Here is a 19,096-nt window from a genome sequence, read left to right on the forward strand (position 1 = left end):
CCCATGATGTGCCTTTTAACCCTCTATCTGCCACTCTGCCTCCAGAAATGTCTTATACCCTCCTATATGCCACTCTGCCCCATGATATGCCTTTTAACCCCCTATATGCCAGAGTGGCATATAGGGGGTTAAAAGGCATATCATGGGGCAGAGTGGCATATAGGGGGTTAAAAGGCATTTCTGGAGGTGTATATATATATATATATATATATATATATATATATATATATATAACAAGCCAAGGCAGCCAGTACATGCTGGAACCTGGGGATGATAGGAGTGTGAGTACGGCCTCTCTTTGCCATGCTACCACCACCACCCCCCTTACACATCCATGCTATCACACACACTCATTCACAAACATTTAAATACTCATTCATTCCATTAATCACACATACTTGCTCAAAAACCCTCCCCCACCCCCTTACCTGAACTGCAGATCTCTCACTCGAAGACTTCTGCAGGGGCCCGGCTGTGCGAGCAACTTCTCTGGCCCCGCCCCTAGAGAAAGGAGGGGGGAGGCAGAGTTATGTGACACTCTGCTAGCTTCCTGTTCTCCTGCTGCTAGTAGACGCTAGCTGCTCGCGACCAAAGCACCGGTAAGCAGCCTGGCCCCAGCGGACATTTTTTTGAGGTCTGATTATAAGACGACCTCGCATTATAAGACGACCTCGCATTTGCTCTGAAAAAAAAGTCTTATAATCGAGCAAATACGGTAATTATAACTTCTGTGTACAGAAAAGGGATACCATAAAGGGCTATAGCTAGTACAACTGTATTTTGCCCAGCCCCTGGAACCAAACTAGTATACTCTAATAACCCTGGCCTTGCTTTATTTTGAATACCAATAAATTCTTTGCAAGGTAAGGACCTGTAACATAAGGCACAGTTATTAACAGAAATTAACGTGATGGTCTGTAATGAAATCGGGGTCTGAAAACTTGTGATGGGAGCTGTGAAAAAATAATGTAACTATGCAGCTCAAGGGTATCCCATAAACATGTTCTTAGAATCTAAGTTTGAGGCTGCTGCTGTAGATGAATGCATTTAACAAGGTTTTAATTATATTTGACCTAAAGTAATTATTTGTGCTTGGAATTATCTAATCTAGTCTTGTTTTCTCTTACTGTGAAACAGGGGAGTTAGTTTACATTTGTTGGCTTCAAAAACCCGAGGTTTCTAAAGCTTGCGTTACAATATGTCCAGATATAGCTCATTCTTCATAATGTACGAAAGGGATGACACTTTATTTTTAAACAACTGTCTCCTTGCCCAGGCATCTAATGTTATTCTTCTTAATTTAAGACACATTCCAGTGAGGCGGTATACTGCCAACTCAAACACTGACATGCCAATTTTCATAAGCTGTATCTTGGAAATAAATGTATATTCACAAAGTATGCTTATTGTATATAACAAGCTGTGACAGCTCAGAGTTTGCTGCCAACGTCCTTTAAATTCTTCTGAAAGTGTTATGCAGTTATAATCCACCTCTTGCTTTTATTATCCTTTGTCTAATCTATAAATCACCCACGTTAAAAACAAATCACACATACCAGCTATACTTATTTTGTTGATTTAAAAAGAACATTTTGAGCTGAAGATATTAGATTTTTTGATTCTAAACAACCGTAGATGTGATGTATTAAAACAATGCACATGTTAGAAAATCCATCAGATGATACTCTTGTGTAAAACTGTGTGTTTCTATTATTAATACAAGTACACAAAATGCAAAAGAAAGCAGTGCTTTGGATTCATTCTAGAATTGCGGCTTTTATATAGCAGTTTAAATCAAGTCAAATGCATCCAAATTGAAAGGTTTTAGGGCCTTTTATAAAGATTCACAGTTGTACATGAGGATAGATATAATATCAGTCTAAAAAGGCCCTTGGTTCCTTTATAGATTTACTTTGTGACCTTGCCATACAGAATGCTGTCACAGAGGCAACAGAAGTGGTTTGTCATCGCTCCATCTGTTTCTATGTGAGAACATCTCCCCTTTGAACAAGATTGACATAACATTAAAGCTGTCCCAAGTGAAACTATAAAGTGAATAAAGAGAAAATAAATTACCAAGTCTCTTAAATATCAAAAACGTGTAAAACCGGGACATCCTGACATTTTAAAAAGCTTTTAGATGTGAGCTGAATTGTTGATTCGTTTTTTCGGTGAATTTGGAGTACTGAAGTACTTGCTAGAAGGCTTACGTGAAAATAATAAATGTTAAACAGTGTAGCAAGGGTTCAAATATCCATTGAAAAGAATGAGATGTATGCTGGGGACATTGTGATCCTGTAGAACAGACCTGGGCAAAGCACGGCCCGCGGGCCACATCCGGCCCGCTGAATAGCTCGGACCGGCCCGCAAAGAGTGTCCTGGTGACTCACCAATGAGTCCGGTGTCCCCCCCCGCCCCGGTCACTTACCTTAAACTCCTGTGTTGGAAGCGTTTGTCTCGGGTGCCGGCGCTTTACGCTGGGCGCCGGCATATGACGTCAGACGCCGGCGATCAGCAGTGAAGCGCCGGCACCCGAGACAAACGCCTCACGCTTCCAACACAGGAGTTTAAGGTAAGTGACCGGGGCGGGGGGGGAGATCCTGAGAAGGGGGGGTTAGGGAGTTAGAGGGGAGATACTGAGAAGGGGGGGTTAGGGAGTTAGAGGGGAGATACTGAGAAGGGGGGTTAGGGAGGGAGGTCTTACTGTGTGTGTGTGTCTTACTGTGTTTGTGTGTGTGTGTCTTACTGTGTGTGTGTGTATCTTACTGTGTCTGTGTGTGTCTCACTGTGTCTGTCTCACTGTGTCTGTGTGTCTTACTGTGTCTGTGTGTGTCTCACTGTGTCTGTGTGTGTCTTACTGTGTCTGTGTGTGTCTTACTGTGTCTGTGTGTGTCTCACTGTGTCTGTGTGTGTCTTACTGTGTCTGTGTGTGTCTCACTGTGTCTGTCTTACTGTGTCTGTGTGTGTCTCACTGTGTCTGTGTGTATCTTACTGTGTCTGTGTGTGTCTCACTGTGTCTGTGTGTGTCTCACTGTGTCTGTGTGTGTCTCACTGTGTCTGTGTGTGTCTTACTGTGTCTGTGTGTGTCTCACTGTGTCTGTGTGTGTCTTACTGTGTCTGTGTGTGTCTTACTGCGTGTGTCTTACTGTGTTCATAGCTTATTCAGTTATTGTAATAAATATTTTAGCCCATTTTTTAGCTCAAAATATTTTTTCCTTTTTTTTCTCCTCTAAAATCTAGGTGCGTCTTATCAGCAGGTGCGTCTTATAGAGAGAAAAATACGGTATGCACTCCGAAGCCTTGTTCATTTTGTTCACTTCTGTGCTGTGCTAATAGTTATTCAGGCCTTACTTATTCAAGCACCTCTACCAATGACGTAGGCTTGAATAACTTTATTAAACAGCACATAAGTTAACAAAATGGACAAGGCTTCGGAGTTTGTAGTTTGTAGAGGTCTGGCCCTCTAAAACCATTCCAATTTCTCATGTGGCCCCATGGGAAAATTAATTGCCCACCCCTGCTCTAGAATGAACATAGCTTGCACTTGCAAGAGTTTCACGCAAAAAAACAAATTAAACAAATTGAACACTAACCTAGCACATAAAAGAAAATCTACATATTTCATCAATGACATAATTATGCTTCTGATTTTTGTATTTACTAATTAAACATATTAAGCATGCTGTGGCTATTAACTATTTTTTCTTTAGGTTTTTTTTAATGAATCTGACATTGATATATTTAATGCTACAATTCTTTTTGAAACTGGAGCATATTGTGCATGTTGTCCTTTTCATTTTAATTACGGTATGTTTATTTGCAAAATATCTAGCTGCTAGATGGAAATCTATATTTCGTCTTTGATGGATACATTGTCTGCATGTTTTAGTTTTGCAAATGCTTATTTTTATGGTCGAATAGAAGCTGGATAATTAAGCTATATAGGAAATCTTGTAAATCTATAAAGTGTCCTGTCAGAATAAAACAAAAGTTTTCAAATTTTTGAGAAAACAATACTACTATCCTACAGGGAAGACTAATGAATAAACATGCACAGTTAGTATTCATTTATCAAATAAAGGTATTGGTTTCGGTGAAATTTAAATGGGAAGAAAAAGTCCCAAATACAAATTCCTGAAGGTGGCACCAAGAGTACAAAAACATTACTTGGTTTTTTTTTTATATAAAAAAAGATAAAAAGTTATACTGAAGATAGATTTTGGACTTCACTTAAAATTAATTTTCAAAAATAAATATATTAATTGCATAAATATAATATATTTAAATAAAATATAGCTTCAAAACAGTGGTCCCTTGATTGGATACCATGATGCTAATTAAAACCTGTTTTGCACAGCACCCTACTCATAGCATTTAAAAGTAAGGTTCTCTGATGTCCATGGCTAGCGAATAGCCTTCATCATGGGAACACCTCATTGTAATGAGACACTCCGGTATAAAATACACAGCCTGCCCATGCACTATAGCGCATTTAACCTCAAAACATAATAGTTAGACTTGCATGCTTATGAGCACCAGCCACTGGAAGCATGCAGGTTGAATTCCAATTTATTTATAAAAGGAGCTCATCCGGCATATTATCACATGAAGCTGACATGCCCAACAGTGCGTGCTCAGGCATCGAAGACACCGAAGATGCTATCCTTCACATGCTTTCTGGTTGGTACTTTTTATCACCTCCAAATAATTTCCCAAATAATAGCTGCTTGAAATGAACATTGGGTTATCTTCTTACACTACGGTTTACATTACATTAAAATATACATTTACAGCTCTTGTATTACCCCAGCCATTTGCCATATGCATTACTGCTTACAGCCTGGCCAGTGGTTGTATTAAGCTTTTTTTGCTTTTTTTAACACATACACTCACCCTTAGCTCAAATAATTACTATGGGTTATAAACCAGGGGTGTCAAAATAATGCAGGATAGAATAGTTAGGATATTGCATCTCAAGCAGAGGCAGCTCAATCAAAATTATTAAAAGTGATTAAGTCAACGGGGTTCAAAGCAAGGATTTCCCTAAATCATGGTCTGTTTGTGGCCTTCAAGCCCCAACATTGGACAACCTGGTTTCTATATTTAAATACCTTCTAGTTGTCTTAAGTAGACAACATTTAAATGGTTCTTGATATACAAACAAAATAAATGTGTAACATTAGCCAAATAATTGACTTTCTTCTACAAATACAAAAATCATAACCGTGTCATTTTATGCAAATATGTAGTAAGGAGAATAAAAATGTTACAATACATTATACTAATATGCCATTTTTGTTAATTCATAACGTTTTGTAATTGTAGCCACATCAAAAAAATATTCTACAAACATACAAACATATAATTTTATGCAAATATGCGCTAAGGTGGATCAAAATTGTATGCTACGCCATGTCCTTTTTTTAGTTTTAATTATGATGTGATAATAACTATGTTTCACAGTATAATTAGGATTTAGCACAGAGGGATGTAGGGACATGCAGGAAAGTCTGCAAGAGTTGTACTTTGAACGCACCAATCTGCGGATTTTGAAGGACCAGCCCCACTGAGTTTCTAAAGCAATAGATCTGCGTTAGCACAACCTGAATGGATTGTTTTTACATTCCAGATTAATGTGCACAGGACAGACAAATAAAATTTGATATTTTCAATGTCCATGAATAGCATAGAAAACAGTTACATTTAATGCCACTTAGTTAAAGTTACATAGAGTTATTACCACATTGAAGTCACATAGGGATTGTTTATTTGGTAAATATATAAATATAAATATGTGGTTTGTGAACTTTCCTACATTTCACTTCTTAATATCAGCAAAAGCAAATAGAAACAGATTATTTTATACCATGGTATTTTACAGCTATAAAAAGCTAAAAAAAAGAGCTTACACTATGTGAATATGCCACGTTGGCTATAATGAGCTTCTGAAGTGGCAATGAACAATGACATCAGTTTTCCTTCATCTTATTGAAATTACAAATGTCTATTTGTGGAATTGGCGCATGCTGAGATTATGATATATGATTTCTAAAGCTGTAAATTCATTTTAGCAGTTTCTGGCAACTTGTTGAATTTGTGCCAGAGGAACTCAATTGCTTCCTTGTATGGTTTTAGGTTTAAATTTATGTGATACTGGAAGGATGGTCCCACATTGTCTCAGGAAAATCTTGTGAAAAGCCTTCCCATAAGAGTGGAAGAATGCAATGTCCATGTTGGTGTAACGGTCGGGTATCCCAATATTTTTGTTCATATGGTGTACTTCTCAAGCATTTCATCAACAATTGGACTTTTAGTTTGCATTGTGTTCCGTTCACCACGCTCAGCTTCCAGCCTTTAACTGTTCTTGTGATAACAGAATAGAAAAAGCGTATGTTCATTAGAGTAGAACACAGGCGGATTAAAACCGAGGAGACAGTGGATCAGCCTTATGAAAAGCGAGAGAATGCATTTCATGTGTTATGCTGACTTTTCTTTACAGAGACAGCAAACATAAATTACAATATATTTTTCACTGTTTACTTAAGCATCCCTAAATGTGTGGTCTGTACTCACGGTGTGATTTAGGGTGTTTATATTTGTATGAGTGACCTTTCCAGAATACAAAAGTAAATCCAAAGGTTCTTAAAACACTATTCGGGAGTCACAAAGGATTTCTTTTTTAGAGCAAAACTATTTTTTTTCCTTTACCTCCATGTTGATAATATGCAGCATCAGGGATCTGTAATAGGCTAAATGCTTTGGACATCTTTTACTATTATGTATTGTGTTTATATCACACGCTCCTATATGACATGCAATATTATTATATAAACCGTAATAGAATTGCTTTTCTTATGCAATGTGAAAAACAAAATCAAATGAAATAAAACTCTACTGAACCAACTTAAGTCGCACCCTTAAACCTGAAGAGATTTGGAAAGAAACGTCTGATTTAAGGTACGTTCATAAAGCTGCTCATTATTTTGATTATCAGTAAAAAAATATTCAGATCATTTTTTTAGGTTAAAACAGTATTTACTTTCCAATAGGAGGGGGGATAAGTTCAGCATAGCCTAGAGGCAAAATAAACTTGTGGATAATGTTAAAACAAATAAGTTTGTGTGTTGTAGTCGAGTGTTTAAACATACACATTCTGTAGAAAAGTACAGCAATATTTCTTCCAAACACTGCGCTGTTAATTTTACTCATGCAGGGCAAGAAAATATATTTTAACAGCATGTCAAAATGAAATACTAGGAGTGTCGATAAAATGACAGTAAAATAAATGTAAATTTAGATTTCTGTCACAAGTGGCTGCTTGGCTACGTGAAGATGTTAGGTTGCTATAGCGTTTTCCATAGCAACTTTGTCTCTTATTGCATAACAAATGCCTCTGTGTCCTAAAAGCCTGTTAAGAAAAAAGGATTACATCAATCCTCATATGCAATGATCCCACATAAAACCTTATCAGTCTGAAAACATAACAAAATGTAATCTATATAATAGCATTGGAGGTTTTGGATTAGAACGCCAGTTTTATCAGCCTTAAACAATGCAAAATGAATGAACTGTTTTCAGTTTTATTTTTTTTTAGCTTATTGCAAGGTATATATTTTTGTAATAATGGAAATTGCTTCACTCTGTGCTTTGGAGAAGTATCAAGACATTCAGCTTTAGTTTTATTTAATATATTAAGTGCAAGAGATATTTCATTTTTATTACCCTTCACGCCATTGGAATTGAGTTTGCTAATGTTATGCAAGTGATAAAGTCCAACAGTTATATTTACAAGTTTTAAGTAAATTAATGTTAAAAAATGTAATATATTATGGGACCTTATAATAGCTAACATTAATCAGTGTTTTAATGGGTTGGACTCATGAAAGCTCAGACTAGCGATCAGTGCTTGAAGTTCTGAAGCACTAACTCGTTATAAGGCTTAAGATGTAGGCGATGTATTTGGCCGAACGCACCTCGCTGCATGTGATGTACTTACCTCCAGCATTGGATTTGGTGAAAGCTAAATTCACTGGTCTGTTCAGACCCCAGGGCGCATGTATAATGTCTTCCCAAGGATTTCAATGGGATTCCTACCACTAATTGGCTGCTTAAGCTGTCAATCAGTGACAGGAAAGTTCTCCAATGGATTTCAATGGAAGTGCTTCCCTGCCACTGGTTGACAGTTTTAAGCAGACAATCAGTGGCAAGAAATGTCAGAACATGGAGGAGGAATGGCTATAAATTGTGTTTTTTTCATTTTTTTTTCATTTTGGAAGAATGCATATTAAAGTACTCAAAGAGTAATATGCTTTTTTCTACAGTAGGGGTGTCAGGGAGATTAGGCTGCCCCTTTAAATCTCCTAACCTAAACAATTACACTTACTGTATAACAATGAATAATGTTTCACTTTTACCATGTGTATACTATGCATAGGAATCTTGATGAATAGATGAATATTAACACACATGTATGAAAGAACATAACATGCTTTCTTCCATGTCCTTGGATACAAATTATGCCTGTGGCTTCTGCACAAGTATGCATTACATGTTAACATTTTACTGAACTCTAGTATCACTCTACTTTAACATCCTTGAATTAAAATAAACACTTTTAAGAAGCACACCTAAATGTGATTGTTTTCATGGCTGCTGGAAGGTGTTATACTTCAAATAAATGGTCTCCCAGTATGGTGTGTTTCAAAAATAATTCCAAAAATTGCATAATTTAGGTCATCCAAACAGTCATCCATATAAGTACTGAGCTAAAAAGTCTTGTTCGCTATACACCAAAGTTCAGAAAGACCTTGGACATATCATTAGTTCAACACTTAATTTATAACCTAAACGATGACAGCTGTCTCACAGTAATCATTTATCAAATCATTGCAAAACTGTGTTCTGACCATAAGTCGTTTAGCAATCATGTAGCAAGCCCCTTGAAATGTACAGTAATTTGCTTTAGTCGTGCTGGTGAGCAATCTGAAAATTGTCAAGGCAAAAATCACATATAGCAAGTATCTCTTTATATTGGAAAATACAAGGAGGAACATCCAAAAGTATGCGTTGAGGTAGGCAGGCTAGGAGGCAAGCAAGCTAGAATTCCGCAAGCAGGGATGTTCAGCAAGGAGAGTTGGTCTGGCATGTGCCTTAACACCGGGCATGCTGTTGCATGACATTGCAATGCCACAAGTAGTGTGTGTCTTTGCAAGAGTTTGCAAATGCGGGGTTCCAGTTCTTCCTTGCGCTTGTGATGATAAATTAATTAAGCATCATGGGATTTAAAAACTGCTGGGATTTGACCACAACTAATTCTGAGTTGTCACATTTACAATGCCTTCTCCTTCTCCATTATGATATTCATGAATTCCAATAAAAATAAAGTTAGAAAAATTTTGCTTTTGGTTTGAGTCCCATTGAAAAGTATAACACTATACAGGACAGTGAAATATGACGGCTATATGTTTGGTAATGCTAATATTATCCTGCGTTACAGAAGACAAATTTTGAAAATATAAAAAAAAAATAACGTACTGTATAGAAAGTATAAGTGTCTATAGCATTGATGATAAACAATATATCATTATATGCTCAGAAATTATGAATTTATTGAATGCGGTGAGCATATATTTGCATTTTTATTGTGAAAAGTCTAATGTGGGTCATTAAGGAACAAGGGATGGACAATATTTTAGAGAGATTATCCTGGAGGCTAATGTTTTCAGGTTTCCTACAGACCCTAATCCCCTCAATCCAAATTACTTGGCTACAAGGCGTCACGTGGCCAAGAGCTTCAAGTGAATTGAATGGGGCTGAACATTTTGGATCAGTTCTGAAAGATGCAGTTGAGGCTCTCACATATCAAGTAGTAGATAGCAACAGATATTCAATATGCTTGGAAACCTCCAAGAAGCATAGAAAGACATGAAATCTGACACTGAGAATGTATTAAGGTCCTTTCCCAACAGGCCAAGGATTGTAGGGGAGGCTGGGGTAGGACATACTGACTACTGACATGTAAGCCTGTGCCAAGTAAATTTTTCTATGTGCCCAAACAAATATGTATTTTCTACCCCACAGGTGTCAGAGGACACTTTGTCTCTAAATGTGTTGATAAACTGATTCTGATGTCTAGCAATGACATTATTGTACTGTGGTGAATGATGAAATTGTGGAGTTCTGTAGGGCACCTGGTAAGTCACAGTTGATTACATTAACCTTACATGCTTAACGAACATACGGTGTTTTTAAAATCAGCATATTTTATGTGAACCACATTGATTTTAGCTATAGAACAAGAAATACACTATATGGACACAAGTATTGGGACAACATTCTTAATTATTGAATTCAGCCATGCACTCTGCATTTACAAACATTTGTGAAAAAAATGGGTCCTTCTGAAGAGCTCAGTGAATTCAAGCATAGTACTGTAAGATGATGCTAACTTTGCAATAAGTCAGTTCGTGAACTATAAGTAGTGTTATTGGAAAGTGGAAGCAGCAACTTGGCCACGCAGAAGTCCACATAAAGTCACAGAGCGGATCACTGAGTGCTGGGGCACATGGTGATTAAAAGTCCCCAATGCTCTGTTGATTCCATAGCTGAAGAGTTTCAAACATCCACTGGCATTAATATTGGCACAAAAACTGTGCGGCAGGAGCTAAATGCAGTGGGTTTCCACGGCAGAGGAGCTGCATGCAAACCTCACATCACCAAGTCAATTGCCAAGCGTCAGATCAAATGGTGTAAAGCACACCGCCACTGGACTGGAGAGGTGGAAACATGTTCTGTGAAGTAATGAATCACACTTCTCTGTTTTGCAGACCAATAGCAAGAGAACATTACCTGCCTGACTGCATTGTGCCAACTTTAAAGCTTGGTGGAGGAGGGTTAATGGTATGGGGCTGTTTTTCAGGGGTTGGGCCACTTACTTCTAGTGATGGGAAATCTTAATGCCTCAGCATACCAAGACATTTTGGACACTGCTATGCTTCCAACTTTGTGGGGACAGTTTGGGGAAGGGCCTTTTCTATTCCAGCATGACTGTACCCCACTGCACAAAGCAAGGTCCATTAATAAATGGTTGGATGAGTTTGGTGTGGAACAACTTAATTGTCCCGCAGAAAGCCCTGACCTCAACCTCATCTAACACCTTTGTGGTGAACTGAAACAGAGATTGCAACCCAGGCCTTCTCATCCAACATCAGTGCCTGACCTCATCAATACTCTACTAGATGAATGGGCAGAAATTCCCACGGAAACACTCTTGTGGAAAGCCTTCCCAGAAGAATGGAAGCTGTTATTCATAGCTATATAAGGGGGACCAACTACATATTAATGATTATGTATTTAGAATACAATGTCATAAAAGTCCCTGATGGTCAGGTGTCCTAATACTTTTGTCCATATAGTGTATCTGCTATACACAATTAACATAAAGTTAGTAGTTAATACACATTACATAGGCACCTAATACCCAAAAGGCCTCTTTCGCAGTGAATTTAGAGGGTGTTTAAAGTAATTATAAAATTTATTTTTCCCAGTGAGGACAGCTAAAAGTTAGGGATTACAATCAGAGACAGAGATCTAAACCTTTAGACTGAGGTTCCTGTAACCTTAAGAAATAGCATTCTGTCTTTGGGTAAAGAGTACATATGTGATTCATTCTATACACAGATAAAGCATACAGCACATTCATAAAGACTTTAAACCGTTAAAGATGTTTTTACTCCGTGACTAAAGTTTGTAACTATAGTATATATATATATCATAGTATACGTATTTATATTCAGCCCAGGTGGTAATGAAACCACATTACATTACCATTAATGTATCATATCTAAAGGATTCTACATAGCTATGACCATATGATATATAGAATGCATCTTGTAAACATATTATTTAATGGGGTCTCCTAACCTATGCTGCAAGTAGAAATAAATATAGATATATAATTAATTTATATATTTCTAAAAACTTACTTGTTAGGTTGATCAGCTAAATGCACTAAACATGTATACAATTAAAATGCTTTAACTCAAAGGCCAGCATGTGAAACTTATGCAGAGTGACATAATTGACCATATTTATAAAAAAATTACTGTTAATGGGGCGGTTTTCTTTGGAAAATAGTGAGATGTTCCTGTGGCCTCTCGACATTTGTTACTTTGCACCTCAACTGTTTTTTTTACACGTCCAAATATATATATATTGGAAAAGACAGGGCAACATAGAATAGATATCTCTAAAATAAAAACTAAAGCTAATGTAAGGTACCAACAGCACTTAAAGCCAATTCGTAAAGAGTGCCAGAATCCTTATTGTCTCTGCAGAGTAAGCATGTAATCACAGGTACAGTATGTGGCAAATAAACACTTTGTCTCACCTGAGTCTTCCACTCTGACTTTTTTAGTTGGGATGTCACTGCTGTCATCATCAGACATTTCCATTTCTTCCTCCCGGCGGATGCCCATGAGCTGTTCACTATGTGCATTCCGGAGTTCCTAAAGCAGATGAAAAAATAATGGAGCCAGTAATATCAATGGATTTTGTTTATAGGTATACAACGTAGAGCATTCATTCAGTAACAGATTACCTTTGGACAACCATTTAATATCGTAACCATCGTAATCTTAAAAACATTTGTAGGTGAACTCATCACAGTATGTTCAAATTATTGGAAAGTGAACAATGTACATTGATCTAATTAACAATATACATCTAATTAACCTTCTCGCACATCAAAGTCTACTAAATAACATATCACCCTTTGTAGCCAGTTCACTGCTGGAATGATCCAGTATATGTTTTCATGGACCAAAATAGGGATTTGCATAAAACAAGAAACAGTAACAAAACTGTGACAAAGTATCAGTCAAAATCAAACAGCCAAATAAAACATCAGAAATGTTATTATGGTTTTACAGAACAATCTTCGAATATTTCATATGACAAATAAGGCATTGTTTAATCAGTATGTTTACGAGACACCATCATTAACAATGGAGCTTTACTATTATTCAGCAAAACATTGTCTCATGTAATACCTATGGTTCCTGTAAACTGCAATGAGTGATCAGAAGGATTTCTTTTTAAGGTGATGCTATAGGAATTGTGGATTAGTACTCTAGATCTGTATTGTCAGGAGCAATACTGTATCTTCTACACAAAGAGTAGATAGTATACTGTAAATGAACCACTTACATGGAGAAGTACAACTTGCTTTATACGAGAGCAGTAAGAAAGAGCGAGCAGATCCTGATGCAAGCTGTCTACAAACTAATGCAACAGGGCAGAGATAATGTAGTGTCTCTCTTTCCTGGTGCAGAGAAACAGAAAAGTTGATACTATCTCATTTGGTCCTAATAATGCTGCCAAGTCTAATGTAGGAATGCAGCGTGCAGCTTTTCACCTTGTTGACATGTAATTTTTCTACTGACAAAGGGTTCAATCCCCAAGGAGGCCTGCAGTTTGGAATCTTTAAAGTCACGTGAAAAGAATACACAATACACTCCACATATAGCTTTCATTATGTGACAAATGTCACAGCAATTCCCATGAAAAATGCAGAAGGTACTCCCACATGAGTTCTGTCTGTTCATCACTGCACATTGCAAGAGATGGCTGTAATGAATGTTCAAAGCCCTATTAAAATGGCATCTCAAAGCAAATAATGAATGGTGCTCTTTACAAAGCAGCTTTCATGCCTCCTTTATCTTGTATTGTGTCTAAAGCCACTCTCAGATATAATGCTCCTAACAGAACAGACATGGGGGCGAAGAGATATCGTTACAAATATATTCATATTTTGTTTCCGGGCAAATTAACAGGAATTGACATATCTTTTTGAACAAAATATTGATTTGAAATACTAAACTAAAATCACTGCAATCAACTGTAATCTATGTATGTGGAATATGAAATGTTATGTGCTCTGAAAGTTTAAAAATGGAAAATGTCTCCATATATAACAATGGCCACAATGGGCAGACAGAGGCCCGAATTGCATCCATACAATAAACAATACTTTTAACACTGTTTAAGGAACGGGTCTGACAGATGAAAAATAATTTTTCTACTTGAGCATTAAATACCATGCTGTATATAATCATTTAGGTTTACTTTTATCTCCTACTGTTCCAGTAAACCTTTATTTTATCTGCAGGCTTGGAGGCTGCCATTTTATAGGTCATGTGATATATTTTATTCAGAGTGTCCAGCTAAGCAATTAACAACAACTAATGGGCCATTGCACTGTTTGCCATAGACAGTATGAAAAGGAATTGGGGTGTTTGTCTAGTAGATTGGGCTATTGGGCCAAGATAACAGAGCTAAAACACGTAAACAGTACTGTGCAAAAGTTTTAGGCTGGTGTGAAAAAATGCTGTAAAGTAATAATGTTTTAAAAATAGACATGTTATTTTTATCATTTAACAAAATGCAAGGTGTGTAAACAGAATAAAAATCTAAATCACCGCCACTATTCCGAAACTTAGGGAAGCCTATACGGCCACATGGTTCTACTGGTTGTCCTCTGTCATTGGGAACGACGCATAGTTGCCTTGTACTGTTTGATTGCTCCACCGGTCGATGTATTTTCTTTACACATTGTTGGGACTGTTGCGGCTCATTCGGAGTTGTTTCCCTTATGCACTCCAATTTGATATTGCTTTTTGTAATACTACTCGATGACTTATTTGAGCCGCTCTCCGTGAATGTACTATGTACCTTGATTTATGGTTATGTATGCCATTGTCTCTTGCCGTGTGTACCTGACTCCCCACCACCACCACCTTTCTGTATCCCTCCCGCCTCTCCTTCCCATATTCTCTGAAAAACGTAATAAACATAGTTTTGGGGGAAAAAAAATCTAAATCAAATAAATATTTGACTACATTTTGCCTTCAAAACCGTATTAATTAGAGTTTGTACATACCTGGGAACTTTTTAGCTCGGGCTACCAGGAGCCTTCCCTTAAGGGACGAGGCCAGGACTGCCCACTGACATCCCGGGAAACACCCCCATTTAAAGGTGATATGGGCGGGGATCGGGGGATGTCAAGACTACCACAGATATAGTGGTCTTCCCTTCAGACTTAGGTAAATCGGTGATGAAATCCATATGGATGTGACTCCAGGGTCTGTCTGGGACAGGAAGAGGGCAGCTTTTTTAGTGCGAGAAGTCTTATGGCAGGCACATACAAGACAAGCAGAAATAGAATCTTTAACATCTTTGACCATGTTGGGCCACCAATATGCACACTAAAGAGGAAACAATGAAATTCCTTGATGTCCAGCTAGAGGGGAAGCATGAGACCAAGACAGGATTGGTTTAATGAACTGTGATTGAACAAATAAACATTGCCTGGGAACCTGAAGACGAGAAGGATATTGTGATTTGTTGAAAAATACCAGTATTAATTCCAATACTATGTTCATTAGGAATGATAGGTTCATTGGTTATTCCTGTATCTAAATCTTCAAATTGACAAGATAGGCCATCAGCTTTAGTGTTTTTAGATCCTGGGCAAAATGTTATCAGAAAATTACATTTGGTGAAAAATAGCGACCATCTGGTTTATCTGGAATTAAGACGTTTAGCATTTTCTAGGTAGGTAAGGTTCTTGTGGTCTGTGTAAACAATAATAGGTGTTTCAGAACCTTCCAACAGGTGACAACAAAATAGGTGCAGATGAAAATGAAGCCTTAGTCAATGCTGTGATGAGAGTAGTGATTTGTGAAAAGTTATTGATAAATTGTCTGTAATAGTTGGCAAAAGTTTTGAATCCCTTTAAGGTCAGAAGGAAAAGGCTGAGTGACTGCAGCAAGTTTATTGGGATCCTTTTCAAGATGCCCCTTAGGCTTTACTTGGCAAAAAGGTTGTTTTCTCTTATACATTGCAATATGAACCTGACATAAGCACGATGATGCATCAGAATCTTAGAACACATCAGAATGTCATCAAGACAGACAATATCATATGATAACAACATGTCACTGAATATCATTTACAAAGTTCAAAAACAGTGCAGAATGCGGCTATAAAGAAGTCAGCCCATGGCAAAGCTTCTTATTTCCAAAGTTTAATAATAAATGGAATGGATGGAATGAGAGGAGAAGATCTGAGGTACTAGTTAGCAGATCCAGGTAATTATATATATATATATATATATATATATATATATATATATATATATATATATATATATATATATATATATATATAAGCACAGCAGCGTAGGTAGACAAGCCACAAATACATTGAAAAGTCCAGGTCAGGCAGAACAGTCAGCGACAAGCCAGGGGTCAATACATAGAGATACACCCGAATAAATCACTTTAAGCCCAGAGAACTGTGAAGAAACTCTTTAGCAGCCAAGTAATGAACAGCTACACTGCTCTTAAATAGCCCTCGCTAAAGAAACCCCGCTCTTTAGATTTTAGATTGGAAGGGTGCATAAATAATAGGGAGTATATCCATTTAATTGGCAACTTGCAGATGCTGACTGTACCAAATGGCCATCTTGGATGCAGCTGAACTTCGAGGAGATGGTGTCAAAGAGCTCTGTCTCTGCCGCCAGGAGTCTCCTCATACGGTCCCTTCGATGTGCCACAGAAAATGCAGCAGCAGAGGAAAGAGGTGAGGGGATGACACAAATACCCTGCCTTTATGCAAGTTTACCTAGAAGAATTGATGTTTTGAAGGCAAAGGGCGGTCATACCATATATTGATTTGATATAGATTTTTCTTCTGTTCACTCACTTTGCATTTTTGTTAAATAATAAAAATAAACTATTGATATTTATTTTTGAAAACATTCTTCTGCCTAAAGCGTTTGCACAATACTGTAAATGTAGCTACCTGAAGATTATATTCAGCAAAAACTGTAAATTCAAATAACAATGACAATTTATTTGAGAATACTTTGACTTCAATCAACAGATCAGTGGTTTATGTACTTACACTTGCTTATTGTGTACCTATATTGTAACTGACAATGTGGTATATGACCAGAACTGTAAAGAAAAGAGCCTATGCATTTAGAGCAAGGTATATGCACTAAAAGTTGCTGCAGAAAGGGAACGTGGTATTTTATGACACATTGCATGATATGACATAATTCCACATATTATTTAGACTTGTATAACATTTACAGTGGCAAGAGAAAGTAAGTGAACCCTTTGGAATTACCAGCAAGTATGTATGAACATGTCTTAAATATAATATGATCATCATCTATGTTACAATAATGAAGAAATTCTTATCTAATAAAACACACATTATTGTATTGTTCTTCTCCATATTGAATACAAGAAAGTATGTGAACCCCTAGGCTAATCACTTCAACAAAAGCTAATTGGAGTAAGGTGTTAGCAAACCTGGAGTCAAATCAATAAAACGGAATTGGTGGTATATTTTAGAGCTACTTTGACATAAAAAAAACCCCTCAAATTATTTATAAGTGGAGATGATTTAGCACTGTAGCTACTTTCTATATAAATGGGTGCCCAGCCAAGAAAACTCAAAGGGCACAACATAGAATGCTCATTGAGGTAAAAAAAGAACCCTAGAGTAACAGTTAAAGGCTTGAAGGAATCACTGGAACTGGTTAACATCTCTGTTCATTAGTCCACCATATGCAAAACAGGCATTGAGTCCATGGCAGGACACCACAGAGGAAGATATTGCTCTCCAATTTAACATCACTGTTTGCACTATGAAGCTATACAATGCTACTGGGAAAATGCTTTATGGACTGATGAAACTAAGGTTGAATTTTTGGGGAAGAACACACGTATGGTGTAAAAAAAGGGCACCGCATACCCACATGAAAACATGGTGCTTGTTTGAGCCTATTGCTGCCAAAAGAGGTTTGACCAGTTATTAAATACAAGGGTTCACTTACTTTTGCCACCAGCACTGTGAATGCTTAATCGATGTGTTCAATAAAGGTATGAAAGATTATAATTGCTTCTGTGTTATTAGCTTAAGCACATTGTGTTTGTCTATACTTGTGACTTAGGTCAGATCACAGTTTATAAATTATAATTCTAATAAAAAAAAAAAAAATACTTTTTCTTGTCACTGTAGCCTCACCTTGACATGAAAAAAGTTGAAAGACACTCAACTGGCTATATGGAGTTTATGTTCATAGTATTAATAGGTTATAAAAGTGATAATCCCATTATGTAGTTTATGCATACAGACTTTTAAGATAGTTGATCTAGGATTAAAAGCTACCCATAAAAGGTGTGCTGTTCATAACTGTGTAAATTAGAAATCTGGTGATAAATACTATTTCAATTATTTAGAAAGGGACAATGAAACTGGCTTGTTAGCTTATTATTTTGAAAATCTAGTACATGAAAATATGAAGTGTATGTAAATGGATATAAAGGATTTGTTCAAAATAAGATGGTGTCTTTAGTGGAAGATGATAGATCTATATTTTTGTCATATAGAGAAAAGCAATATATAATTTATTAAAGATATTCCCTGCCATGTCAACCGATCACACCATATACATACACATTAAAATTAATTTTCATTCCATATGCTGTGTGTGCGTTATTTCATATTTTAGCATAAACTGACTGATAAAAGCTTCAAAACCTGCCTTTCAGTCTTTTTTATAGTGTATACTATTAGTTAATAAATATGTATATTCATTATATCATTCAATAGTATTCAAAGATCCAATATCAAAGCAAAATCAATGCTCTTAAACCCCTTCAATCCCAGGGGTTTTTGGTACGTCAAAGCCCAGACCAATTTTGCCATTTTTGGGGTATGTCGGTTTAGCGATGATTCTCTTTTCCTGGGAATAGTGTACCCATATAAACAATATATTGTTTTTTCAAGGAGAGATAGAGCTTTCGTTTGATACCATAGTTGGATGATTAGCTGAAAATTTAGAATGAGAAATTTAGTAAAAACTAGCGAAGATTAGAAAATTAAACACATTTTTTTTTACATTTTCCCTCTGAATCCTCACAAAATTAGGTAAAGTTATAGAAAATCCCCTCCAAGTTTATTAATTCAGGTGTCCTGATTTCAGAAATACCTAATTTATATAGATTTTCCAGACTTTCCC

At 36.7% G+C, this 19,096-nt stretch overlaps 1 protein-coding gene across 2 annotated transcripts in view; it reads right to left on the bottom strand.

Moving 5' to 3' along the window:
- Positions 1–19,096, bottom strand: part of LOC149279484 (ecto-NOX disulfide-thiol exchanger 1-like) — a 114,609-nt gene that overhangs the window by 26,022 nt on the left and 69,491 nt on the right. For both annotated transcript variants that reach the window (XM_089501109.1, XM_089501110.1), the window contains one exon: positions 12,389–12,506. In XM_089501109.1, coding sequence (XP_089357235.1) covers positions 12,389–12,506 — 118 coding nt within the window. The remainder of the gene's footprint in view (positions 1–12,388; positions 12,507–19,096) is intronic.

The sequence above is a fragment of the Sceloporus occidentalis genome, unplaced genomic scaffold (assembly GCF_023333645.1).
Source record: "Sceloporus occidentalis isolate IW3139 unplaced genomic scaffold, rSceOcc1.0.p SCAF_164, whole genome shotgun sequence".
In the NCBI taxonomy this organism is placed as follows: domain Eukaryota; kingdom Metazoa; phylum Chordata; class Lepidosauria; order Squamata; family Phrynosomatidae; genus Sceloporus; species Sceloporus occidentalis.